The following is a 23,787-nucleotide window of genomic DNA, read 5'->3' as shown; positions in this document are numbered from 1 at the left end:
TTTATTTTGGGACTATGTTATTCCATGTAGTGGAACAATTTAATTTGTTTGAATGGGCTAACAGCGGTAAGGCAAAAATAATTATTCATCAAATATTTTTTCATGTTTTTTTGATACTTCAAGGGGTCTTAAAATTCAAATAGCAAGATTATCCTTGCTGTGACATTCCTAAAACATTTCCATATAGCTTAGTAGTACCCCATCCCCCGGCTTAGATGGGGCTTAGACTCTTATGGGTTAAGGGAGTGCTAAAGCTGTACTGTTTTGCATTGGCAGTGGTGTTTTGCCAATTTGGAACCAAAACATGACAAAATTTTAAAACAGCGCACCGTTTAGGCAACCTTCCAGATGTGAGGTTTTAGCTTTGGCTGCATGTGTATACTAGCCAGAGAGCTGCAAACTTGCATGTTTTTATTTAAGGACACAGAATATTTTAGTACTGATCTCCTAAATAGTTCCAATGCACTCATTGGGGAATGCTGCCTCTAGCTGCCAGTTTACATAATGGGCTATCTTCGCCAATCATGCTACTAATAAAGTTCAGGCCTAGAACTGCCCCCTCACATCACACAGCACACACCCTCATGATCTTCAATGTGGTCCTCTGTCAAACTCTCATTTTCTGTTACTTTTCAATAAAGTAAACTACTAGGCAACCCTTTTTTTTCCTTCTCTTTCCCTGTGTAAAACCTATGCCTACCCCACCACAACAACTAACTACGATCTCCTTCTTGGCACTCTCTTCCCTCCCCAGCCTCTGCATGGCGAGCTAGCAGCAGCAGAAGTGACTCTCCCTAGAGCAGGCAGAGAGCAGTGGTGTGGCCCCGGCCTGTACAGGAGGAGAACCATGGCCTCTCGTCATCAAAGGAACTCTGTACGGATCCTGTCCACCCGGGAGCGCGGCTCGCAGGCCTTTGGCTCCCAGCGCCTCCTGCAGCAGATGGTGGAGGAGAAGGTCCGCTGGATGAAATGGCAGAGTCAGGTAACAGCCAAAGACGACCCATTATCCCAGTAAAGAGAGAAGTCAAAACTGCTAAATTGGACGGTAATGATGGTATTTTTAAAAGGTTTTTGAATAATAAAAGTTCTACATTTGCTTTATGAGTAGTGAGTGATCCTAGGGTGGCAACTCACACACATTCTAAGTGACTTCTCCATTCTGATTGTTTTATACTGTTCAATTCAACTTCAACCAAAACAAATTTCAGCACTTTTATCATTTCTGCCTTTCCTGCACTCAATTACAGTGGTGGAAAAAGTACCCAATTGTCATACTTGAGTAAAAGTAAAGATACGTTAATATAAAATTACTCCAGTAAAAGTGAGTCACCCAGTAAAATATTTCTTGAGTAAAATCTAAAAGTATTTGGTTTTAAATATACTTAATTATCAAAAGTAAATGTAATTGGTAAAATGTACTTAAGTATCAAAAGTAAAAGTATAAATAATTTTTAAATTCCTTATATTAAGCAAACCAGATGGCACCATTTTCTTGTTTTTATTAATTTATTTATCTATAGCCAGGGGCACACTCCAACACTCAGACATAATTTACAAACAAAGCATTTGTGTTTAGTGAGTCCTCCAGATCAGAGGCAGTAGATGACCAGGGATGTTCTCTTGACAAGTGAGCGAATTGGAGCAATTTCCTGTCCTGCTTAGCATTCAAAATGTAACGAGTACTTTTAGGTGTCAGGGAAAATGCATGGAGTAAACAGTACAGTATTTTCTCTAGGAATGTAGTGAAGTAAAAGTTGTCAAAAATAAAAAAAATATTGAAGTAAAGTACAGATACCCCTCAAAAATACTTTCAAGTACTACTTAAGTACTTTACACCACTGCTCAATTGAGATCATTTCCACACTGCCACGTAGCTGCACGATATGAGCAAATAATCTAGGACTTATTTTTAACCAAATGTTGCAATTGTGATTTGACTTGCGGATTAGAGCAAAACTGTTGGAATGATGGAAATAGAATGACTATTCTAATTCTATATTTTGAATATAATAGTGGTCACTTTGAATACAGTGTTGTTTGAGATGACAACTAAAATAAATGCATGGGAGTTATTGTGACAAGGTAGGAACAAAGTGTTGATAAGTGTTTCCTAGGGCTACTTATGTAGCTAACATATTCTTGCTTTGCATATTCCTCTTTGACTTAGAAGATACTGTTGCACAAACAACATGCTGATTTAGGTCTACACCATCACTGGTGTTATCAGGCTGTATTAGCTAGCTAGCTAACAATTAGCGTCTCACAAGATTCAGGGCAACTTGCTAAGAAATGACAAACTAGCTGTTTGCTGATGTAAGAAGCACAAACTAATAGAGTCATTATAGAACACTAGTAGAGTTCTATTAAGAAGCTAAGTGAAAACAGCATTGTTGTCATCAACATTGTTGCATGTGCTGCATTGACCATGCAGACTGAACACAAGTGTCTCATGGTTGAGGAACATCAAATGCGCTCATTGAATGACAGGGGGCGTTTCTAGGTCTGTGTGGATGACTCAAGTAGCGAAGTAAACTATAAAAATGTACATTACACATGGCGTATCACATTTAACAAACCAAACATTCAAATACCGGTAAAGAAAAACCCAAACCGGTCACTGCATCATTACCGGTATATCATAAAATACGGTATACCGCCCAGCCCTAGTTTCAACAGATATGGAATAGTAGTAGGCGATCCATCTCTTGCTGCCCACTTGCTGCAGTAGGCGTTTTGATCTGGAGTGCATTATACAATTGATGTAACTCGTCACCATGGAAACAATGTCCTGTGCTTATCTTTATCATCTTCAGTCTATTTGGGGGCTGTTCTTCAAAATCCCTAATAATATGAAGTTAATGCATCACAATTCGACTTGAATCAAGTCATAAGTTTAAAAAACCTGTCTATTTTGTGTTTGTCATTTTGTGCTTTTAATAATCAATGTGCTACCTCCATGTAAGGCTCTGGCGTTAAGTGATGTTTGTTGCCTCACACAGAAAGTAGAGCTGCCAGATAGCCCTCGCTCCACGTTCCTGTTGGCCTTCAGCCCAGACCGGTAAGGAACTCAACTGACCCAGCTGCATGAATCGATTCATGAGCGCATTTGAGAGGCGGGGCTTCCTTTAACATTATAACAGCAGCAGTACCATTCACTCCATGCACCTGTTTTCTCTCTCCCCCTCTTCTATCCACTCTGATAGGACCCTCATGGCTTCCACTCACGTCAACCACAACATCTACATCACGGAGGTGAAGACTGGAAAGTGCCTGCATTCGCTCGTGGGCCACCGCCGCACACCCTGGTGTGTGACCTTTCACCCCACCATCCCCGGCCTGGTGGCCTCCGGGTGCCTTGACGGAGAGGTCCGCATCTGGGACCTGCATGTAAGTGGTGCCTTTTCTAAAACACAGACAGACCCCTATTAAGATGAATAGGACAAGTTTCAGGTCCCTGCTTGCTAAGTTGTATTGGTATATTTTATTGTTATGTTAGGTTGTAAGACTCCCATACACAGCACAGTCTCGACAGAAGTAAATGTTGAGGTGTACCCCAGGGAACTCGCCTTTGTCCGACTGGTTTGTGGCGGCTCCAGGCGTCATAAGGAAACTTTTCCATATTCAATGTGTTGCTATTGGTTGCCTAGTTGATAAACCCTGATCACAGCAGTCCGCATTCCGTAAACATCAGGCAAATGTTTTCTATCCAGCATTGCCGTACCGTTCTTGTTTCTTTCTCTATTAAACCCCCTTCTTGTGTTTGTTTCTGCAGGGCGGCAGTGAGAGCTGGTTCACAGAGAGCAACGTTGCCATTGCCTCGCTTACCTTCCACCCCACCGCCCAGCTCCTCCTTATCGCCACCAACAATGAGCTACACTTCTGGGACTGGAGTCGGCCCGAGCCCTTCGCCGTGGTCAAAACCGGCAGTGAGACTGAAAGAGTCAGGTGGGACACCATTTAGGCACAATTATTTATATTGTGTTCTATTTCATTCTGTGTGACATATTTCAGGAAGATGGATATTAAATATGTACAAAATGTCTAAACATTTATGTTCCATTCACATGCAACAACCCCCAGTGTAGTGAACATGTTGTATGGTTTGCTCCATCTCTCTCAGGTTGGTGAGGTTTGATCCTTTGGGGCACAATCTTCTGACGGCTATTGTGAACCCCTCCAACCAGCAGGTGAGTCATTCGTCGCTTAGTGCCTGAACGTCATGCTGAGTTGGGAATAAGGCACATTGTTTTCTGTCTAGAAATGAAAGAATCTGCTCAAAGCCTTAAAAACATGGCTGTACCCTAATACCCTTAAACATTCAACATGACTGTACCCTAATATGTTCTGTAGAATGATGATGAGTCCGAGGTCCCCATGGACAGTGTGGAGATGCCCCACTTCCGCCAGCGCTCCTTCCTGCCCTCCCAGCCTGTACGCCGCACGCCAATTCTCCACAACTTCCTGCACATCCTGTCATCACGCTCGTCGGGGGCGCAGGCTGGGGGGGATGCTTCCCGCCCTGGCGGGGAGGGCAGCGGTGAGCCTCCCAGCATGCCTTTGGGCCAGTACCCAGCCTCGCAGGACCGTGGACTGCCCTACCCAGGTTGCACCCAGCACCTGGGCATGGTGTGCCTCTGCAGCCGCTGCATGGCCAACCGCAGCCCCTCTCTGGGGGAGGGCCCCTCCACCTCCAGGCCTGTTGTCCACCCCGAGCTTCCCCAGGTGGCCTCTCAGCCAGCCCCCCACGCTTCCACCTTTTCGGCCCGTACGGAGCCCCGGCAGCCTTCAGAGCACACTGGAGCCCAGCAGCGGCCCTCGGCCTTCACTACAGTCTACTACAGTGCCGGCAGCTCCCTGCACCGCGCCGTGCCTACCACCCACGTGGCCAGCCAGCCCCTGAGCCAGCAGCTGTTGGCCCCGCCCGCCAACCACCAACACCAACCCTCATCCCGCCCTCTGCCCGGACCTGACTGGACACGCAGCCTGCTAAACATGAGAAGCTCAGAGAGTGGGGCCGGAAGTGGAGGGAGCAGTGGAGGGGGTATGGGTGGTGTTGGGGGTGGGATGCTGCCCCCCCGGACCAGCTCATCTTCTGTCAGCCTGCTGTCAGTGCTGCGGCAGCAAGACGGCTCCTCCCAGTCCCCCGTCTACACCTCTGCCACCGAGGGACGAGGCTTCCCCCCGCAGCCGGGCGCCGAACTTGGCCCCAGCCCTGTGGCCAATCAGAGAGGAGGAAGTGGTGGTGGAGGAGGGGTGGGCTCCAGCAGTGGGCACCACCCTTTCTGGGATGGCACGCGCAGCAACCCGGCCTCGTTCCGCAATGTGCTCCAGTGCAATCTTAGCCGCTACTTCATGGAGTTCGATCGCATGCAGGACCTGGAGTTGCCGCTGGGGGCCGCCAGCATGGATGTCGGGGGAGGGGAGGGCGGCCAGGAGCAGATGCAGGAGCTGCTCAACAACAACATAGACCCAGAGAGACCTGGGCCCTCCGTGTCCTCCCACTACCAGCCCCAGCCACCCCCACCTGTCCCTACCGAGAACAACCCCCCTCCCTTCTCTAGCGCCGCCCACTCCTCCCGGGGCCACCTGAACCGCTGCCGGGCCTGCCACAACCTGCTCACCTTCAACCACGACTCCCAACGCTGGGAGCGCACCAGCCCAGCGTCCTCCACCTCCGCTGTCTCCACGCAGGAGGGCCCCAGCTCTCCCTGGCGGCAGCCCCCCAGCCCTGCCTATGAGGAGCCCCATGCATCGTCACAGAGCCGGGATCCACACCCCCATCCCCAAGAGAGGGAGAGGAGGGTAGCCCAACCCCCTGAGCCCAGCGAGCTACAGCCCTCCCCAGGCCCTCACGTTGCGGCCATGCCCTTCCCCACCATTGCGTCGTCCTCTGCCCAGCCCGGGGAGCAGACAGTGGGCCTGGTGTTCAACCAGGAGACAGGCCAGTGGGAGCGCGTCTATCGCCAGGCCGCCTCCAGCCGCTCCACCGACGCACCGTCAGAGGCCTTAAGCCAGGAAATGCCTGTGGATAACCCGGATGAGGACTCTCTGAGAAGGTAGAGTAATGAGAAAGGCCTTGGTAGTCTCTGCGGTGTTGTTTTTCACTCAGACCAGGGTTCTGTTTAGTAGGGCACACCGCAGCAAAATATTTTGAAAATGAAAATGAGCATTTCTTATTGAATGAGCTCATATTGTACCACTCTGTTTCGGACTGTTTTCTTCAGTTTGGTATCTACTGAACACCACTTGTCTCACTTTATCTAGTGATCCACTCTGGCATGATAACATTACAGCAAGTGACTACTGGTCTGCTTTACGCAGTATTTCCGTGATAGACTTATATTGTCCAAATAGTTGTATTTGTATAAACCAAATACACTCCCTTTGCAGAGGAGATTAATTGCTGATCCATTGCTTGGTGGGTTTATTCACAGAAGGCTGTTGGAGTCCTCCCTCCTCTCTCTCTCCCGCTACGACATGGGAGGATCCCGAGACCACCCTATCTACCCAGACCCCGCCAGGTACCAATCTTAACCCCAATTAAAATGGTATCATCTTTGATAGGACAAAACCCATTGAGTAAGGTTGAAAAGATCCTTAAGTTTCCAGGTGTGTTAACAACCTGAAAATTTGGGTAAAGTTTCTGGAATTTTGCAAGCCTACTATGAACCCTACAGCTGTAATCTCCCATTGATCCCTTCTATCTGCGGTTATTTTTTCGTCAGGTTGTCCCCGGCTGCGTACTATGCCCAGAGGATGATTCAGTACCTGTCAAGGCGGGATAGTATTCGCCAGCGCTCGCTGCGCTACCAGCAGAACCGGCTGAGGACACTCTCCTCCTCGTCGGACAGCCCTGCCGGCAACCCCTCGGCCACCATTGAGAACAGCGACGTGGAGTTTGAGGAGCTAGAGTGAGTTGGCGGCAACCCATCCTGGGTCTGGTTGCCTGATAGTGATTGAACTTAGTCTTACATGTGTTTTAACGATGCATCTTTCCTACAACCGCCCAAGATGTAAATTGCGTTTCCCAAAACACCAAGCAGAGAAAACGTTTGCTAAGTGCGTCATTGAGGCATGTGTCAATATTGACAGGGTCGAAAGAAAGGGAGTGCTGCTCTCGGATCAGCTTTCTCCATTTAAATCTTACCTTAACATTATAATTATTCCACAATACTGATGATCAGCTCCAAGAAAAATATTATCACCTATGGCCGTGAATATTGAGGTGGCTTATTCTAAGGCTTGCCCGATAATAATTCACTAAATCACAGATTTGGCACATCATTGCACACATGTTAGGCTAGACATGAACTATATTGAGACAAATTACAGACAATAACAAGTATTATAATATAACTAAATTGATTGAACATGAAATGTATTTCAATATGATTGAAATAGGTCTATGGCCTACTGTTTATATTTTATTTCTGTTATCTCGGTTTTCATTTTGAAGCATCTTTTTATACATTGGTTGTTGGTAGAAATTGCAACTTTGTATTTGTAGTCAACTTTGTTCTGAAGTTATCGGCGGTCTCAGAGAGAAGGATGAACCGTGTGTTTCTATGTTCAGCAGAGATCTTGTGTGTAGAAAGTAACGTGGAAGGGCAAAACAGTATCTAACGATGCACTTAGCTGTTCTACGAGTGGTCTGAGGCAGGCGTTAGATTATGAGCGTTTTCAGGTGCAAGGTTAATAATGATGGTTTTGGGAAACCGCTCCAGAGATTTAACGATGCTTCTATGAAGGTTCTAATGATGGGAAACCGGGCCCCGGCCCCTTAAAGCTATAATCCTTAATTGAAACAGTAAAAAAGCGGTCACGCCGCCTCTGTTTTGGTAAATAACTGAGGGATGGAGCTGGAGAAATGTTACCACTTTCAAATTCAGAGATAGAGATATGGATGTAAGGACAGATTGGTGGTAGTGCATGCAGGCTGTCGCCAATTTTATAAATGCACAATTTGCCTAAATGGATCATGGAAACAATAATGGAAACATACGTTTTATTGTTTAGTTATAATGTCCTTACATCCAGCTGTTTTTATCGACACAAGACTGCACCATAGCAGGCAATTGTCGCATCTGTTTTCTATGTTTTAAATGTCAACAAAAAGTCAATGGATGAGTTCATGTTGGAAACATTGGAGTTAAACACGCTTATATTTTGGGTTCTGATGGGGTATGACAATCGAACTAAGCTCATGAGGTTATATATATTATATTCTTTAATAATCGATGTATATATAATTAATATATATAATTAATTTATAGGTCCAAATATGGATGTAGAAAATAAGGATTCCACCTTTTTTAAAGGGATATTACCCTCTTCAATCAAAGTATGCCAGTTGTTTTCAGACCTCAAAGTTGTCTTCTGTTGAAATAAGTGGAGGAGGAGATACAATGGGTTAAGTAGATGTCCCAGGCCATCTTGTTGGAAAAGATAAGAACCATATACTGTCCAGATTTATGTTGCTTATCTATTCTATTCATTTTGGTTGAGGCATATAGCTGGATCTACACAACCGATGGTGTGGGAGGTGGACTAGTCTTGAAATCAGAGTTCAATGATCCTACTTTGAACCCTTAGCTTCACCACAAGTCTCCCAATAGCCTCTGTTTTCCCAATAACTGTGGGTGTGTTTAACAGTGATAACGGCGACAGGACGAGGCACAGAACACCGCGCAACGCCAGGATGTCTGCTCCTTCGCTGGGGCGCTTCGTTCCCCGGCGGTTCCTGTTGCCTGAGTATCTGCCCTACGCTGGGATCTTCCACGAGAGGGGACAGCCTGGCCTTGCCACTCACTCCTCTGTCAACAGGGTCTTAGCAGGTAATAACCAAGATTGTCCCACTAAAGTGCACTCTGCTTATAGAGCATGTGGTTTGAAGTGATCCAATTGTCCTGTACTCATGTCATCATTATTATAGTGGTCTATAAGACAAGTGCACTGTAAAACCCTTAAACCAATACTGTGTCAAGCTGAGCTGTATTTCACTGGCCTGATTACCCATCCTTTATAGTTGGTGGAACCATTCTGAAAGGTGTAGAAGAGGATATCCAAGCTAGCGCAGTACAGTTTAAGTGTGCAACAAGTGCAACAACTGACTTGTTGACTGCTCTCATACATCTCAATGTTATCCATTTGATTGTGTTCATTTCTGCTGTCTGCAATAATGGTAGCCAGTCCTTTTCCTACTTCACTTCCAATGCTCTTTTCCACTGACCAAAATGTTTTTCTCCTGTCTCTCAGGTGCCTCCATCGGGGACGGCCAGTCGGCGGTGGCTAGTAACATAGCCAACACCACCTACCGGCTGCAGTGGTGGGACTTCACCAAATTCGACCTGCCTGAGATCAGCAACGGTATGTGAAATGTTCAGAATGTTGCAGGTAGAAATAGAATGAATCAAGATGCCATGATTCCATATTCCATCTGACAGGCAGTCGTATCTGTTCTACACAATGCACTTCTCTAAACATTCTGTAACGTTACATTCTCCTAAACAAGCCCCAGCTTGTTTTCTTGCCCTAATTGCGTAGTATTGACGTGTGTGTTATCCTATTCTTGTGGGGATTTCTGGGCATTTTAGGTCCCCACAAGAATAGTAAAACCAGGACAATTTGCCGTCGTGGGGACATCTCCCACGTCCCCATGAGGACAAAAGCTATTTTCAGCTTAGGAGTTAGGTTTACGGTTAAGGTTAAAATTAGGGTCGGCATTAGGGTGAGGGGTTAGGGTTTGGGTTAGGGAAAATATGATTTTGAATGGAAATACATTTTAGGTCCCCACAAAGATAGAATAACAAAGTGTGTATGCATGTGTGTGTGCAAAATTAAACTGTAGTATTGACATCCTGTTTGTGCCTGCGTGCTTGAGTGTATTCCACACCCCTCCAGCCTCTGTGAATGTGCTGGTGCCAAACTGTAAGATATACAACGACGCCAGTTGTGACATCTCAGCGGACGGGCTGCTCCTGGCCGTGTTCATACCTAGCAGCCAGCGGGGCTTCCCTGACGAGGGCATCCTGGCTGTGTACTCCCTGGCCCCTCACAACCTGGGGGAGATGCTCTACACCAAGAGATTTGGTAAGTCATATCACGTGGTCCTCTGTAGCTTAATTGGTAGAGCATGGTACTTGCAACGCCAGGATAGTGGGTTTGATTCCCGGTTGGTTTCCAGTGGGATCAATTTATCTGTACTTAAATAATGTATGCATGCATGGATAAAAGTCACTTTGGATAAAAGAGTTTGCTAAATGGGATATTATTGCTATATATTATTTAGAAAGTATTGCCGTCATGGACTTGACCTCCAGGATAGAACTATAGCAGTCTTTCCCAAACCTTTTCTTCAAGTACCCCCGGCCAATCCACGTATTCCAGGTATTCCAGTGATGGCAGACCTGATTCCATTGTTCAACTAATCACCTCATTAGTTGAATCAGGTTTGCTAGTTCTGGAATACGACAAATGCGTGGAACGTCTGGGGGTACTTGAGGAGAGGTTTGCGACACTGAACTAGAGAATCTATACTGAACAAAAATATAAATGCAACGTGCAACAATATCAATGATTTTACTGAGTTACAGTTCATATAAGGAAATCAGTCAATGTAAATAAATTCATTAGGCCCTAATCTATGGACTTCACATGACTGGGAAGGGGCACAGCCATGGGTGACCCACCCACTTGGGAGCCAGGCCCAGTCAATCAGAATTTGGTTTTCCCTTCACAACGTCTTTATTAAAGAAATAAATAACCCTCAGTTTCATCAGCTGTCTGGGTGGCTGGTCTCAGATGATCCTGCAGGTGAAGAAGCCGGATGTGTAGGTCCTGGGCTGGCGTGGTTACATGTGGTCTATGGCTGTGAGGCCGGTTGGACGTACTACCAAATTCTCTAAAACAACATTGGAGGCGGCTTATGGTAGAGAAATTAACATTCAATTCTCTGGCAACAGGTCTGGTGGACATTCCTGCAGTCAGCATGCCAATTGCACGCTCCCTCCAAACGTGAGACATCTGTTGCATTGTGTTGTGGGACAAAACTGCACATTTTAGTGGCCTTTAATTGCCCCCAGCACAAGGTACACCTGTGTAATGATCATGCTGTTGAATCAGCTACTTTATATGCCACACCTGCAAGGTGGATGGATTATCTTGGCAAAGGAGAAATGCTCACTAGCAGGGATGTAAACAAATTTGTGCACAAAATGTTGGAGAAATAAGCTTTTTGTGCTTATGAAACACTTTTATTTCAACTCATGAAACATGGAACGTTTATATTTTTGTTGAGTATAAAACATTGAATCTAATAAATGAGTGCACAAAAGAGGATATTCTTTTTAGTGAACCTAAACTATACTACAATATTAACCTAGAAGAATCTTACCAACCTTGTCAGTTTGTCTTTCTTCTCCCTCAGGTCCCAATGCCATCTCGGTGAGCCTGTCTCCCATGGGCTGCTACGTGATGGTGGGCCTAGCATCTCGCAGGATCCTGCTACATCCCTCGACTGACCACATGGTGGCGCAAGTGTTCCGGCTGCAGCAGCCCCACGGCGGCGAGACCTCCATCAGGGTGAGAAAAATCTTTTTGTTTCTGTTGTATTCCATAGTGAACATGACCCTGGTTACATGTTGCTGTTAACCTATGTCAGTAGTGTGTGGGTGTGGAGGTCAACAATGAGGGAGAACATAGTAGGATAAGTAGGGGGGGTTTAAGATGGTCATACCATGGATCATTTGGCTATTTGATTTTGCATTTTAGGATCCATATAGGTGTCCAAGAAAAATAAAAAATGTGATGAAATATTGAGTTTGGCCTTTACTACTATAGAAACGCATTGAATAACACATTCATGAATGAGAAAAAACACACACAGTGTGTGAAGTGTCATATTTTGAAGTGTCATATATCAAGGAAATATAAGAAGGCTCATGGAATATATACAGTACCAGTCAAATGTTTGGACTCACCTACTCATTCAAGGGTTTTTCTTCATGTTTTACTATTTTCTACATTGTATAATAATAGTGAAGACATCAAAACTATGAAATAACACATAAGGAATTATTCAGCCAACGAGTGCTCAACATCTGTGGGAACTCCTTCAAGACTGTTGGAAAAGCATTCCAGGTGAGGCTGGTTGAGAGAATGCGTGGTTGAGAGAATGTGAGAGAGTGTGAGGGTACAAAATCAACATGCGATGGCACACTTAGTGGCGCGATGGCGCACTCAGGCACGCGTGCGCGTCTGGTTTGGGTCAGCATGTAAAGATGTCATCGAGGCAAAGGGTGGCTACTTTGAAGAATCTTAAATATTAAATATATTTTGATTTGTTTAACACTTTTTGGGATACTACATGATTCCATGTGTTATTTCATAGTTTTGATGTCTTTACTATTATTCTACAATGTAGAAAATAGTACAAATTAAGAAAAACCCTTGAATGAGTACATGTGTCCAAACTTTTGACTGGTACTGTAGATCCTGACCGATATATCGGTTGACTTATATTATTGGCCGATGTTGATCTTTTAAATTCTATATTTGTATTGGCCGATAATTTTTCCGATATTCAATAAATAGGATGAAAAAAGGGAATCTCATGCTTATCTAAACACTTGCAGCCATTCTCATGATGTTTCACAAGGTAGTATATACATTTGAAACATATTTCTTGGATAATTGCTGTTTTGGATGCCAATTTAAGTTTAAAGGTTATTTCAATCAATTCTACTCATTTGTGACCAACTGGCTCAAATCGGTCTTATCTAGCAACATTTTTACATGTATAAAAGTAAAGACTCAGAGCTACAAAATGGTATATCTTACACTGCATTTGAGGAACACTGGGAAATAAATTATTATTTGAAAGTTGCTAAACTTGTAAACTAATTTTTGAGAAAAGTGCCTTTGAATATTTTGGTACCTACTGGAGAGCACTCCTTTGTCAACACCCATGCAGCATTGTTCACACCCACCCAGCCCCATCCATCTCTTTAAGGATTCACATGTGAGGTCATGTGCTAAACAGTGAGTAGTATAGTACAGATTAAAAGTAGTAGCCTACAATAAGGGAAAATTCCAGGTAAACAGAAAGTGTTCAGATAAAAAATATTTTAGAAATATAAGATGACGCTTACCCAGACACACTTGTCTAAATTGATTGGTCATGTGAAAGAAATGCTATAATCCCCAGCCACATCTGGTGGAAAAAGTACTAAATTGTAAAGATACCATAATAGAAAATGACTGAAGTAAAAATAAAAGTCACCCAGTAAAATACTACTTGAGTAAAAGTCAAAGTTTTTGGTTTTAAAAATACGTATGTATCAAAAGTAAATGGAATTGCTAAAATGTAGTTAAGTATCAAAAGTAAAAGTATAAATCATTTCAAATTCCGTATATTAGCAAACCAGACGGCACAATTAAATTTTTTATTGACGGATAGCCAGGGGCACACTCCAACACTCAGACAATTTACGAACGAAGCATTTGTGTTTTGTGATGCAGATCAGATGCAGTAGGGATGACCAGGGATGTTCTCTTGATAAGTGTGTGAATTGGACAATTTTCCTGTCAAAATGTAATGAGTACTTTTGGTTGTCAGGGAAAATGTATGGACTAAAAAGTACATTATTTTATTTCGAAATGTAGTGAAGTAAAAGTTGCCAAATATATAAATAGTAAAGTACAGATACCTCCAAAAAAATGCTTAAGTAGTACTTGAAAATATTTTTACTTAAGTACTTGACACAACTGGCCACATCTCGCTAAGTAGATGGGTCTTTACAGATGGTGTAAATGGTACAGTCAAATGGTAACTTGAATAGTATCGATATCAGTAATAGATAGTGTCAATATAAATCAAATAATATACAGTATGTAGAAGAACAATATCAATAACGATATCAGTGAAAGGTAGTTACAGTGGGGCAAAAAAGTATTTAGTCAGCCACCAATTGTGCAAGTTCTCCCACTTAAAAAAATGAGAGAGGCCTGTAATTTTAATCATAGGTACACTTCAACTATGACAGACAAAATGAGAAAAAAAAGCCAGAAAATCACATTGTAGGGTTTTTAATGAATTTATTTGCAAATTATGGTGGAAAATAAGTATTTGTTCACCTACAAACAAGCAAGATTTCTGGCTCTCACAGACCTGTAACTTCTTCTTTAAGAGGCTCCTCTGTCCTCCACTCGTTACCTGTATTAATGGCACCTGTTTGAACTTGTTATCAGTATAAAAGACACCTGTCCACAACCTCAAACAGTCACACTCCAAACTCCACTATGGCCAAGACCAAAGAGCTGTCAAAGGACACCAGGCTGGGAAGACTGAATCTGCAATAGGTAAGCAGCTTGGTTTGAAGAAATCAACTGTGGGAGCAATTATTAAGAAATGGAAGACATACAAGACCACTGATAATCTACCTCGATCTGGGGCTCCACGCAAGATCTCACCCCGTGGGGTCAAAATGATCACAAGAACAGTGAGCAAAAATCCCAGAACCACACAGGGGGACCTAGTGAATGACCTGCAGAGAGCTGGGACCAAAGTAACAAAGCCTACCTTCAGTAACAAACTACGCCGCCAGGGACTCAAATCCTGCAGTGCCAGACGTGTCCCCCTGCTTAAGCCAGTACATGTCCAGGCCCATCTGAAGTTTGCTAGAGAGCATTTGGATGATACAGAATAAGATTGGGAGAATGTCATATGGTCAGATGAAACCAAAATATACATTTTTGGTAAAAACTCTACTCGTTGTGTTTGGAGGACAAAGAATGCTGAGTTGCATCCAAAGAACACCATACCTACTGTGAAGCATGGGGGTGGAAACATCATGCTTTGGGGCTGTTTTTCTGCAAAGGGACCAGAACGACTGATCCGTGTAAAGGAAAGAATGAATGGGGCCATGTATCGTGAGATTTTGAGTGAAAACCTCCTTCCATCAGCAAGGGCATTGAAGATGAAACGTGGCTGAATCTTTCAGCATGACAATGATCCCAAACACACCGCCCGGGCAACGAAGGAGTGGCTTCGTAAGAAGCATTTCGAGGTCCTGGAGTGGCCTAGCCAGTCTTCAGATCTCAAACCCATAGAAAATCTTTGGAGGGAGTTGAAAGTCTGTGTTGCCCAGCAACAGCCCCAAAGCATCACTGCTCTAGAGGGAATTTGCATGGAGGAATGGGCCAAAATACCAGCAACAGTGTGTGAAAACCTTGTGAAGACTTACAGAAAACGTTTGACCTCTGTCATTGCCAACAAAGGGTATATAACAAAGTATTGAGATAAACTTTTGTTATTGTCCAAATACTTATTTTCCACCATAATTTGCAAATAAATTAATAAAAAATCCTACAATGTGATTTTCTGTATTTTTTTTCTCATTTTGTCTGTCATAGTTGAAGTGTACCTATGATGAAAATGACAGGCCTCTCTCATCTTTTTAAGTGGGAGAACTTGCACAATTGGTGGCTGACTAAATACTTTTTTGCCCCACTGTATATGCCTACAATAAGGGGTAAGGTGGCTGAGCAGCAGGATAAAATAAAATAAACAATTGTAGTAGTGTGTTAGGAGAGAGCCATTCTTCGTCGCAAAACTCTGTGATCTTCTCAAAGTAAGTTTGTCTAGCTGTGTCCAGTCCAGGTGGTGCTTATACAGGCAGACCATCTATGGGAGGAAAGATGTCAGTGTTGCACAGCAGCTGAAACCTGGTCCCTACAGTCTGAACATGCCTTGGCGACAACACCAGGCTCCAGAGCATCAAAGCTGTAAAAACAGGAAATAACAAAAGAAATGTAGAAGACATTACAACATCAATTCACCTCCCAAGTTTAGATAAGAAGAAAAACCTCATACAATGCAATGAAAATGGTATTCACCTGAAGTGCTGATACTGCTTGATCTATGGCAGCGACCTGAAGTACGGAGTCAGGTGTTGATGCCAATCATAGCTTTCCACCAGCACTGTACCATACTCCAGTCTTAACCAGCTGTTGGATGTTGACTCCTATCACAGTGCTGTCCTTCACATGACTGCGCTGCTGCCTTTTGCTGGATGACGCCTTCGTCAATCAAGTAGTTCACTTGTTGTGGTATTCCTTCACAGCAGACACCAAACAAGCAACACTTTCAAGAGTTAAAAAGTAGATGGGACCTGGCTGCATTGGGTCAGAAGTATAGTGCACCTGTAAACAGCAAAAGAACATTAAGATAAATTACAATTAATTGTCTCACCCCTGTCAGTCTATCTTTACACAGCTCAGTGAAAGGTATTTGCCTGTCTCATACACTACTTTTCAAAAGTTTGGGGTCTCTTAGAAATGTTATTGTTTTTGAAAGAAAAGCACATTTTTGTCCATTTTAAAATAACATCAAATGGATCAGAAATACATTGTTATGTTGTAAATGACTATTGTAGCTGGAACCTGCTGATTTTTATCAAACTGAATATCTACAAAGGCGTACAGAGGCCCATTATCAGCAACCATCACTCCTGTGTTCCAATGGCACGTTGTGTTAGCGAATCCAAGTTTATAATTTTAAAAGGCAAATTGATTATTAGAAAACCCTTTTGCAATTATGTTAGCGCAGCTGAAAACTATTGTGCTCATTTAAGAAGCAATAAAACTGACCTTCTTTAGACTAGTTGATTGTCTGGAGCATTAGCATTTGTGGGTTTGATAACAGGCTCAAAATGGCCAGAAACAAATAACTTTCTTCTGAAACTCGTCAGTCCATTCTTGTTCTGAGAAATGAAGGCTATTCCATGTGAGAAATTGCCAAGAAACTGAAGATCTCGTTCAACGCTGTGTCCTACCCCCTTCACAGAACAGCGCAAACTGTCTCTAACCAGAATAGAAAGAGGAGTGGGAGGCCCCAGTGCACAACTGAGCAAGAGGACAAGTACATTAGAGTGTCTAGTTTGAGAAACAGACGCCTCACACAAGTCCTCAACTGGCAGCTTCATTAAATAGTACCCACAAATCACCAGTCTCAATGTCAACAGTGAAGAGGTGACTCTGGGATGTTGGCCTTCTAGGCAGAGTTGCAATGAATATGCCATATCTCAGACTGGCCAATAAAAGATTAAGATGGGCAAAAGAACACAGACACTGGACAGAGGAACTCTGCCTAAAAGGCCAGCATCCAGGAGTCGCCTCTTCACTCTTGACGTTGAGATTGGTGTTTTGCGGGTACTATTTAATGAAGCTGCCAGTTGAGGACTTGTGTGAGGCATCTGTTTCTCAAACTAGATTTTGTTACGTTATGGAGTTTTTCTAAATTTGACAAAGCAAAAACTGTTTTTTAGACATTTTTGCAAATGTATTAAAAATAAAGAACCTTATGTAATTATTCAGTCCCTTTGCTATGAGACTTGTAATAAATTCCATTTATCATCCTTGTGATGTTTCTACAACTTGATTGATGTCCACCTATGGTAAATTCAATTGATTGGACCTGATTTGGAAAGACACACACCTGTCTATATAAGGTCCCACAGTTGACAGTTCATGTCAGAGCAGAAACCAAGCCATGAGGTTGAAGGAATTGTCCGCAGAGCTCTGAGACAGGATTGTGTTGAGGCACAGATCTGGGGAAGGGTACCAAAACATTTCTGCAGCATTGGTGGTCCCCAAGAACACATTGGCCTCCATCATTCTTAAATGGAAGAAGTTTGGAACCACCAAGACTCTTCCTAGAGCTGGCCGCCCGGCCAAACTGAGCAATCGGGGAAGAAGGGCCTTGGTCAGGGAGGTAAAAGGCACATGACAGCCCACTTGGAGTTTGCCAAAAAGCACCTAAAGGACTCTTAGACCATGAGAGGTTCTCTGGTCTGATGAAACCAACATTGAACTCTTTGGCCTGAAGGAATCCTGGCACCATCCCTACGGTGAAGCATGGTGGTGGCAGCGTCATGTTGTGGGGATGTTTTTCAGCAGTAGGGACTGGGAGACTAGTCAGGATCGAGGGAAAGATGAATGAAGCAAAGTCCAGAGATGCTTGATGATAAACTGCTAGAAGGTTCACATTCCAACAGGAAAATGACCCTAAGCACACAGCCAAGACCATGCAGGAGTGGCTTCGGCACAAGTTTGTGAATGTCGTTGAGTGGCCCAGCCAGATCCCGGACTTTAAACAGATCCAACATCTCTGGAGAGACCTGAAAATAGCTGTGCAGCGACGCTCCCAATCCAAACTGACAGAGATTGAGAGGATCTGCAGAGAAGAAAGAATGGGCGAAAATCCCCAAATACAGGTGTTCCAACCCGGCCCGGCCCGCCTCTGCTGACAGGGTACGCCCCACAGTTTGGGAACCACTGGTGTATAGAATCATTGTACCATCCAAACCACTATGAAATATATTTTCCATTACCAAAAATACTGTATTTTCAGCTGTTTGAAGCTGGTGTACAAAAAGGAAAGTAAAAGACGCCAAAACTGAACTTAAGATCGGGAAGAGAAGGAATAGCGCACATAGAACAGATCTACCACTTCTTAGACTTGCTTTCAATGAGAATGACAGATCTATAACTCACATTTCTTTGTGAATTTGGTCAGTCACAACAAAAAGTTAAATAATGCAGCTTGAAGTACCCATTATTTCCGATAGAACTGCCTCAAATCTGACCAATAACAATCATATTCCACCTATTCACTAGTGATGGTGGAACAAAACCATACAGTTACATATCAGGATATTATTTTGGTTGATGTATCGTTTTGGCAATATCGCAATATTATTTTTGCTGTAGTTGGCTGTACCTGCACCAAAAGTATTTTTACTTCATATCTTCTTTTTAAATAGGGAGCCAATTTTGTTTTCTCATGGCTCTCTATTGTCCCTCTGCAGCAGACATAGGGTGAGCCTATATATGTTTAGACTATGCAATTGCAGTACAGTCACAGTATTGAATCGCAATACATATATTTGTTTTATTTTTTTATTTCACCTTTATTTAACCAGGTAGGCAAGTTGAGAACAAGTTCTCATTTACAATTGCGACCTGGCCAAGATAAAGCAAAGCAGTTCGACACATACAACAACACAGAGTTACACATGGAGTAAAACAAACATACAGTAGAAAAATAAGTTTATATACAATGTGAGCAAATGAGGTGAGATAAGGGAGGTAAAGGCAAAATAAGGCCATGGTGGCAAAGTAAATACAATATAGCAAGTAAAACACTGGAATGGTAGATTTGCAGTAGAAGAATGTGCAAAGTAGAAATATAAATAATGGGGTGCAAAGGAGCAAAATAAATAAATACAGTAGGGGAAGAGGTAGCTGTTTGGGCTAAATTATAGATGGGCTATGTACAGGTGCAGTAATCTGTGAGCTTAAAGCTAGTGAGGGAGATAAGTGTTTCCAGTTTCAGAGATTTTTGTAGTTCGTTCCTGTCACTGGAAGCAGAGAACTGGAAGGAGAGGCGGCCAAAGGGAGAATTGGTTTTGGGGGTGACCAGAGAGATATACCTGCTGGAGCGTGTGCTACAGGTGGGTGCTGCTATGGTGACCAGCGAGCTGAGATAAAGGGGGACTTTAGTCGAGGATCGGTAGGATGGTCAGTTTTACAAGGCTATGTTTGGCAGCATGAGTGAAGGATGCTTTGTTGCTAAATAGGAAGCCAATTCTAGATTTAACTTTGGATTGGAGATGTTTGATGTGAGTCTGGAAGGAGAGTTTACAGTCTAACCAGACACCTAGGTATTTGTAGTTGTCCACATATTCTAAGTCAGAACCGTCCAGAGTAGTAATGCTGGACAGAATGGTGTCGTCTGCGTAGAGGTGGATCAGAGACTCACCAGCAGCAAGAGCGACATCATTGATGTATACAGAGAAGACAGTTGGCCCAAGAATTGAACCCTGTGGCACCCCCATAGACTGCCAGAGGCCCGGACAACAGGCCCTCCGATTTGACAATCTGAACTCTATCAGAGAAGTAGTTGGTGAACCAGGCGAGAATTGTAGAATTGAATATATAGAAAATGTAAAATTGTGAGAATTGCAAAAATATCAAATCGGGACCTAAGTATTGTGATCATATCGTGAGGTTGATTCCTGGCAATTCCCAGCCCTGCTATTCACTGTAGAAGCACCATAAAACTACTGATACATTCTTCAATGGCTTTTAAATGACTGTCTGTCTGGCCATTACAGACATTATAAAGCCATTAAATTATTCGAAACCAGCATGAAAAGGTTAGATCAGATGGAACATGGACATTTTATTTGCTTTAAAAAAATAAATATATATTTCTCCAATGACCCCTTGCTTTCCAGTAAGACAAAATCTGTTCTTGACTTGTGCGCTTGTTGATGTTTGTTTGTGTGTGTTCTCTATTTGTTCCTTAGATGGTGTTTAATGTGGTGTACCCCATGGCTCCGGACCAGCGGCGACACGTCAGCATCAATTCAGCCAGATGGCTTCCAGACCCGGGGATGGGCCTGGCCTACGGGACCAACAAAGGAGACCTGGTCATCTGCAGGCCCGTGTGAGTAGTGCTCCTGTCTGTCCATTGTAACGCTTATACCGATTGACTGGACCCTATCGGGACGGTGTATGAGTGAATTGTTTGCTTTGTTGTCATCAAAATACACTTTGTGTGCAAAGGTGTATTCCCGGTATCTTGAGTTCAGGCAGTCCTTACCACCACCTCCAACGCTGGCAGTCATTTGGATTAATTTGGTCTCTGATGTTATTATTATAATAGCCAGTAGAAAAAGGAACCCTCCAGATTGGAGAGGGTCAATTATTGGTCTGTAAAGAGGTCATTGTGTGTGATGATTACATTAAAAACAACCCGAGGATTGATTATAAAAAAACGTTTGACATATTTCTGTGGACATTACGGATACTATTTGGAATTTGTCTGCGTTGTCGTGACCCCTCTTTCCTGTGGATTTATGAACATAACGCGCCAAACAAACTGAGGTATTTTGGATATAAAAATTATCTTTATGGAACAAAAGGAACATTTATTGTGTAACTGGGAGTCTCGTGAGTGAAAACATCCGAAGATCATCAAAGGTAAACGATTAATTTGATTGCTTTTCTGATTTTCGTGACCAAGCTACTTGATGCTAGGTGTACATAATGTTTTGTCGAGCGATCGATAAACTTACACAAACGCTTGGATTGCTTTCGCTGTAAAGCATATTTTCAAAATCTGACACGACAGGTAGATTAACAAAAGGCTAAGCTGTGTTTTGCTATATTGCACTTGTGATTTCATGAATATAAATATTTTTAGTAATATTATTTGAATGTGGCGCTATGCAATTCAGCGGTTGTTGATGACAATTATCCCGTTAACAGGATGGCAGCCATAAGAAGTTTAAAATATATAGTTGATAATATATCAACCGCAACTGTCTTTTTCAGTCGGAGAGGGAAAGGCAATGGCTGCCCAAACTGTTACGCATACAAAACGCTGCTGGCACCCGGCCATACAATGAAGCGATGTTATCTTTCTCGCTCATTTTTCAAAATAAGTCTTAAACTATGTCTAAAGACTGTTGACACCTTGAGGAAGCGATAGGAAAAGGAATCTGGTTGATATCCCTTTAAATGGAGCAAAGGCAGGCTATGGAACATGGAGTTTTCAAAATAGAAGCCACTTCCTGGTTTGATTTTCCTCAGGGTTTCGCCTGCAATATCAGTTCTGTTATACTCACAGACAATATTTTCACAGTTTTGGAAACTTTAGTGTTTTCTATCCAATACTAATAATAATATGCATATATTAGCAACTGAGACTGAGGAGCAAGCCGTTTAGTTTGGGCAACTTATTCATCCAAGCTACTCAATACTGCCCCCCAGCCATAAGAAGTTAAGGAATTTCTCCTCATTAGAGAGATCTGATTATGACGACATCGTCGGTGCCAATGAATAATGATGTCGTGCTGTCTGTCTGTTCTCCAGGTTGTACCGGAGTGACGGAGAGAGCCCGGCCGAAGCGAGCACCGAGCCCATATTCACAGTCAACAACAGCGGTGGTGGAACCAGCAGGACCCGCGGTACAGATCGACCAGGGTGAGGAGTCTAGGACCAAAGAGATGTTGTCACCTCTTTCTCTTACATTCCTCTCTGGTCTGCTCACTGTGTTGACTGAACTATGTCAAATTACAGAAACTTTCCCAAAATTCATAGGTTTTCCAGAAATCCTTCAACTTAAAAAAATGGGGGATTTGGGGGAAGTTTCTGAAATTTGCAACTCTATACTGTGTAATGAGTATCCATCCATCACGTCATATGTTTGCCCACTCCAAGGGCCCCCAGTCGCTCCAGCTGGAGACTTGACAGAGACATGGGTCTGATGAACGCCATTGGCCTCCAGCCCCGACACCCCGCCCCCTCAGTGACCTCACAGGGCACTCAGACGCCCATCGTGCAGCTGCAGAACGCTGAGACGCAGACAGAGATGGACCTCTCCGGGCCCAGCACCTCCCACGCTGCTGCTTATGGTAGGAGGAGACTTTCATTGTTTCCCTGTGTGAAAACAAAACACTGAGATCCAATCAGACCCATGCTCAATGACACATTGCCTTTCAATTAATATTCAGCAGTGCAAGTATTATTTAGTATTTTACACAGCTGTTAACCTTCGACACATTTCTGTCCCATCTAATTTACTGTGCAGTTTAGTGTTGCAATTTAGTTTTGTTGAAGAAATGTTAGTGTATCAATGATTTCTCTCTCACTACTAATCTCAGTAGAAGCCCGTCAAGAGGTCCCGTCCACAAGCCGTGAGACCCAGGGAGGTCTGGAGCAGCCACAAACCAGCCAGGCCGAGGCCAGTGCCATGGGGGACTCTTCAACAGAAGCCGGCACCTCCACAGCCAACACCGGTAATCCTCCCGGTCCCACCTACTACTCTCCCTTTCAGAATGCCTAAAGACCCCTCTTATTGTACGTTCTTACATGGTTTTAAAGCAGTCTTTCCCCTAGTTATATCTTCAGACAGGGTGGCATCAAAAGTCAATTGAAGGGTAGGAGAAACGCTTTTACAGCAGGGAAAAGTCATCACCCCCCTTGAAATTCTGTTACATTTACAAAGTGGGATTAAAATGTATTTGTCATTTTTTGTCAACAGTCTACAAAAACTGTTCTGTAATGTCAAAGTGGAAGAAAAGTGTTTTTATTTTATTTAATTTTTTAAGATTTACAGTGCATTCTGAAAGTATTCAGACAGACCCTTTTGACTTTTTCCACATATTTCCCACACCCCATAATGACAAAGCAAAAACAGATTTTTTTAAATACATTTTTGCATATGTATTATGAATAAAAACAAGGACATTCACAGACTTGTGCCGAAGCCACTCCTACATTGTCTTAGCTGTGTGCTTAGGGTCGTTATCCTGTTGGAAGGTGAACCTTTGCCCCAGTCTGAGGACCTGAGCGCTCTGGAGCAGGTTTTAATCTAGGATCTCTCTGTACTTTGCACCGTTCATCTTCCCCTCGATCCTGACTAGTCTCCCAGTCCCTGCCACTGAAAAAATCCCCACAGCATGATGCTGCCACCACCTTGCTTCACCGTAGGGATAGTGCCAGGTTTCCCTCCAGACGTGACGTTTGGTTTCATTAGACCAGAGAATCTTGTTTCTCATGGTCTGTCCTTTAGGTGCTTTTTGGCAAAATCCAAGTGGGCTGTCATGTACCTTTTACTGATTAGTGGCTTCTGTCTGGCCACTCTACCATAAAGGCCTGATTTTTTGGAATGCTGCAGAGATGGTTGTCCTTCTGGAAGGTTCTCCCATCTCCACAGAG

At 43.4% G+C, this 23,787-nt stretch overlaps 1 protein-coding gene across 2 annotated transcripts in view; it reads left to right on the top strand.

The window, feature by feature from the left end:
• Positions 1 to 23,787, top strand: part of LOC139408830 (activating molecule in BECN1-regulated autophagy protein 1B-like) — a 39,043-nt gene that overhangs the window by 9,110 nt on the left and 6,146 nt on the right. Inside the window, exons 2-17 of one of the 2 annotated variants that reach the window (XM_071153206.1) lie at positions 755 to 982; positions 3,000 to 3,058; positions 3,204 to 3,387; positions 3,773 to 3,945; positions 4,121 to 4,187; positions 4,351 to 6,056; positions 6,435 to 6,521; positions 6,726 to 6,911; positions 8,653 to 8,834; positions 9,256 to 9,366; positions 9,901 to 10,089; positions 11,426 to 11,580; positions 20,370 to 20,509; positions 21,940 to 22,050; positions 22,288 to 22,481; positions 22,734 to 22,865. In XM_071153206.1, coding sequence (XP_071009307.1) covers positions 848 to 982; positions 3,000 to 3,058; positions 3,204 to 3,387; positions 3,773 to 3,945; positions 4,121 to 4,187; positions 4,351 to 6,056; positions 6,435 to 6,521; positions 6,726 to 6,911; positions 8,653 to 8,834; positions 9,256 to 9,366; positions 9,901 to 10,089; positions 11,426 to 11,580; positions 20,370 to 20,509; positions 21,940 to 22,050; positions 22,288 to 22,481; positions 22,734 to 22,865 — 3,811 coding nt within the window. In that variant the 5' untranslated portion in view covers positions 755 to 847. Of the gene's footprint in view, positions 1 to 754; positions 983 to 2,999; positions 3,059 to 3,203; positions 3,388 to 3,772; positions 3,946 to 4,120; positions 4,188 to 4,350; positions 6,057 to 6,434; positions 6,522 to 6,725; positions 6,912 to 8,652; positions 8,835 to 9,255; positions 9,367 to 9,900; positions 10,090 to 11,425; positions 11,581 to 20,369; positions 20,510 to 21,939; positions 22,051 to 22,287; positions 22,482 to 22,730; positions 22,866 to 23,787 lie in introns of both variants that reach the window. The other variant, XM_071153200.1, reaches the window with a different exon arrangement.

The sequence above is a fragment of the Oncorhynchus clarkii genome, chromosome 1 (assembly GCF_045791955.1).
Source record: "Oncorhynchus clarkii lewisi isolate Uvic-CL-2024 chromosome 1, UVic_Ocla_1.0, whole genome shotgun sequence".
NCBI lineage: Eukaryota > Metazoa > Chordata > Actinopteri > Salmoniformes > Salmonidae > Oncorhynchus > Oncorhynchus clarkii.
This window is presented reverse-complemented; position numbering and strand designations above follow the sequence as displayed.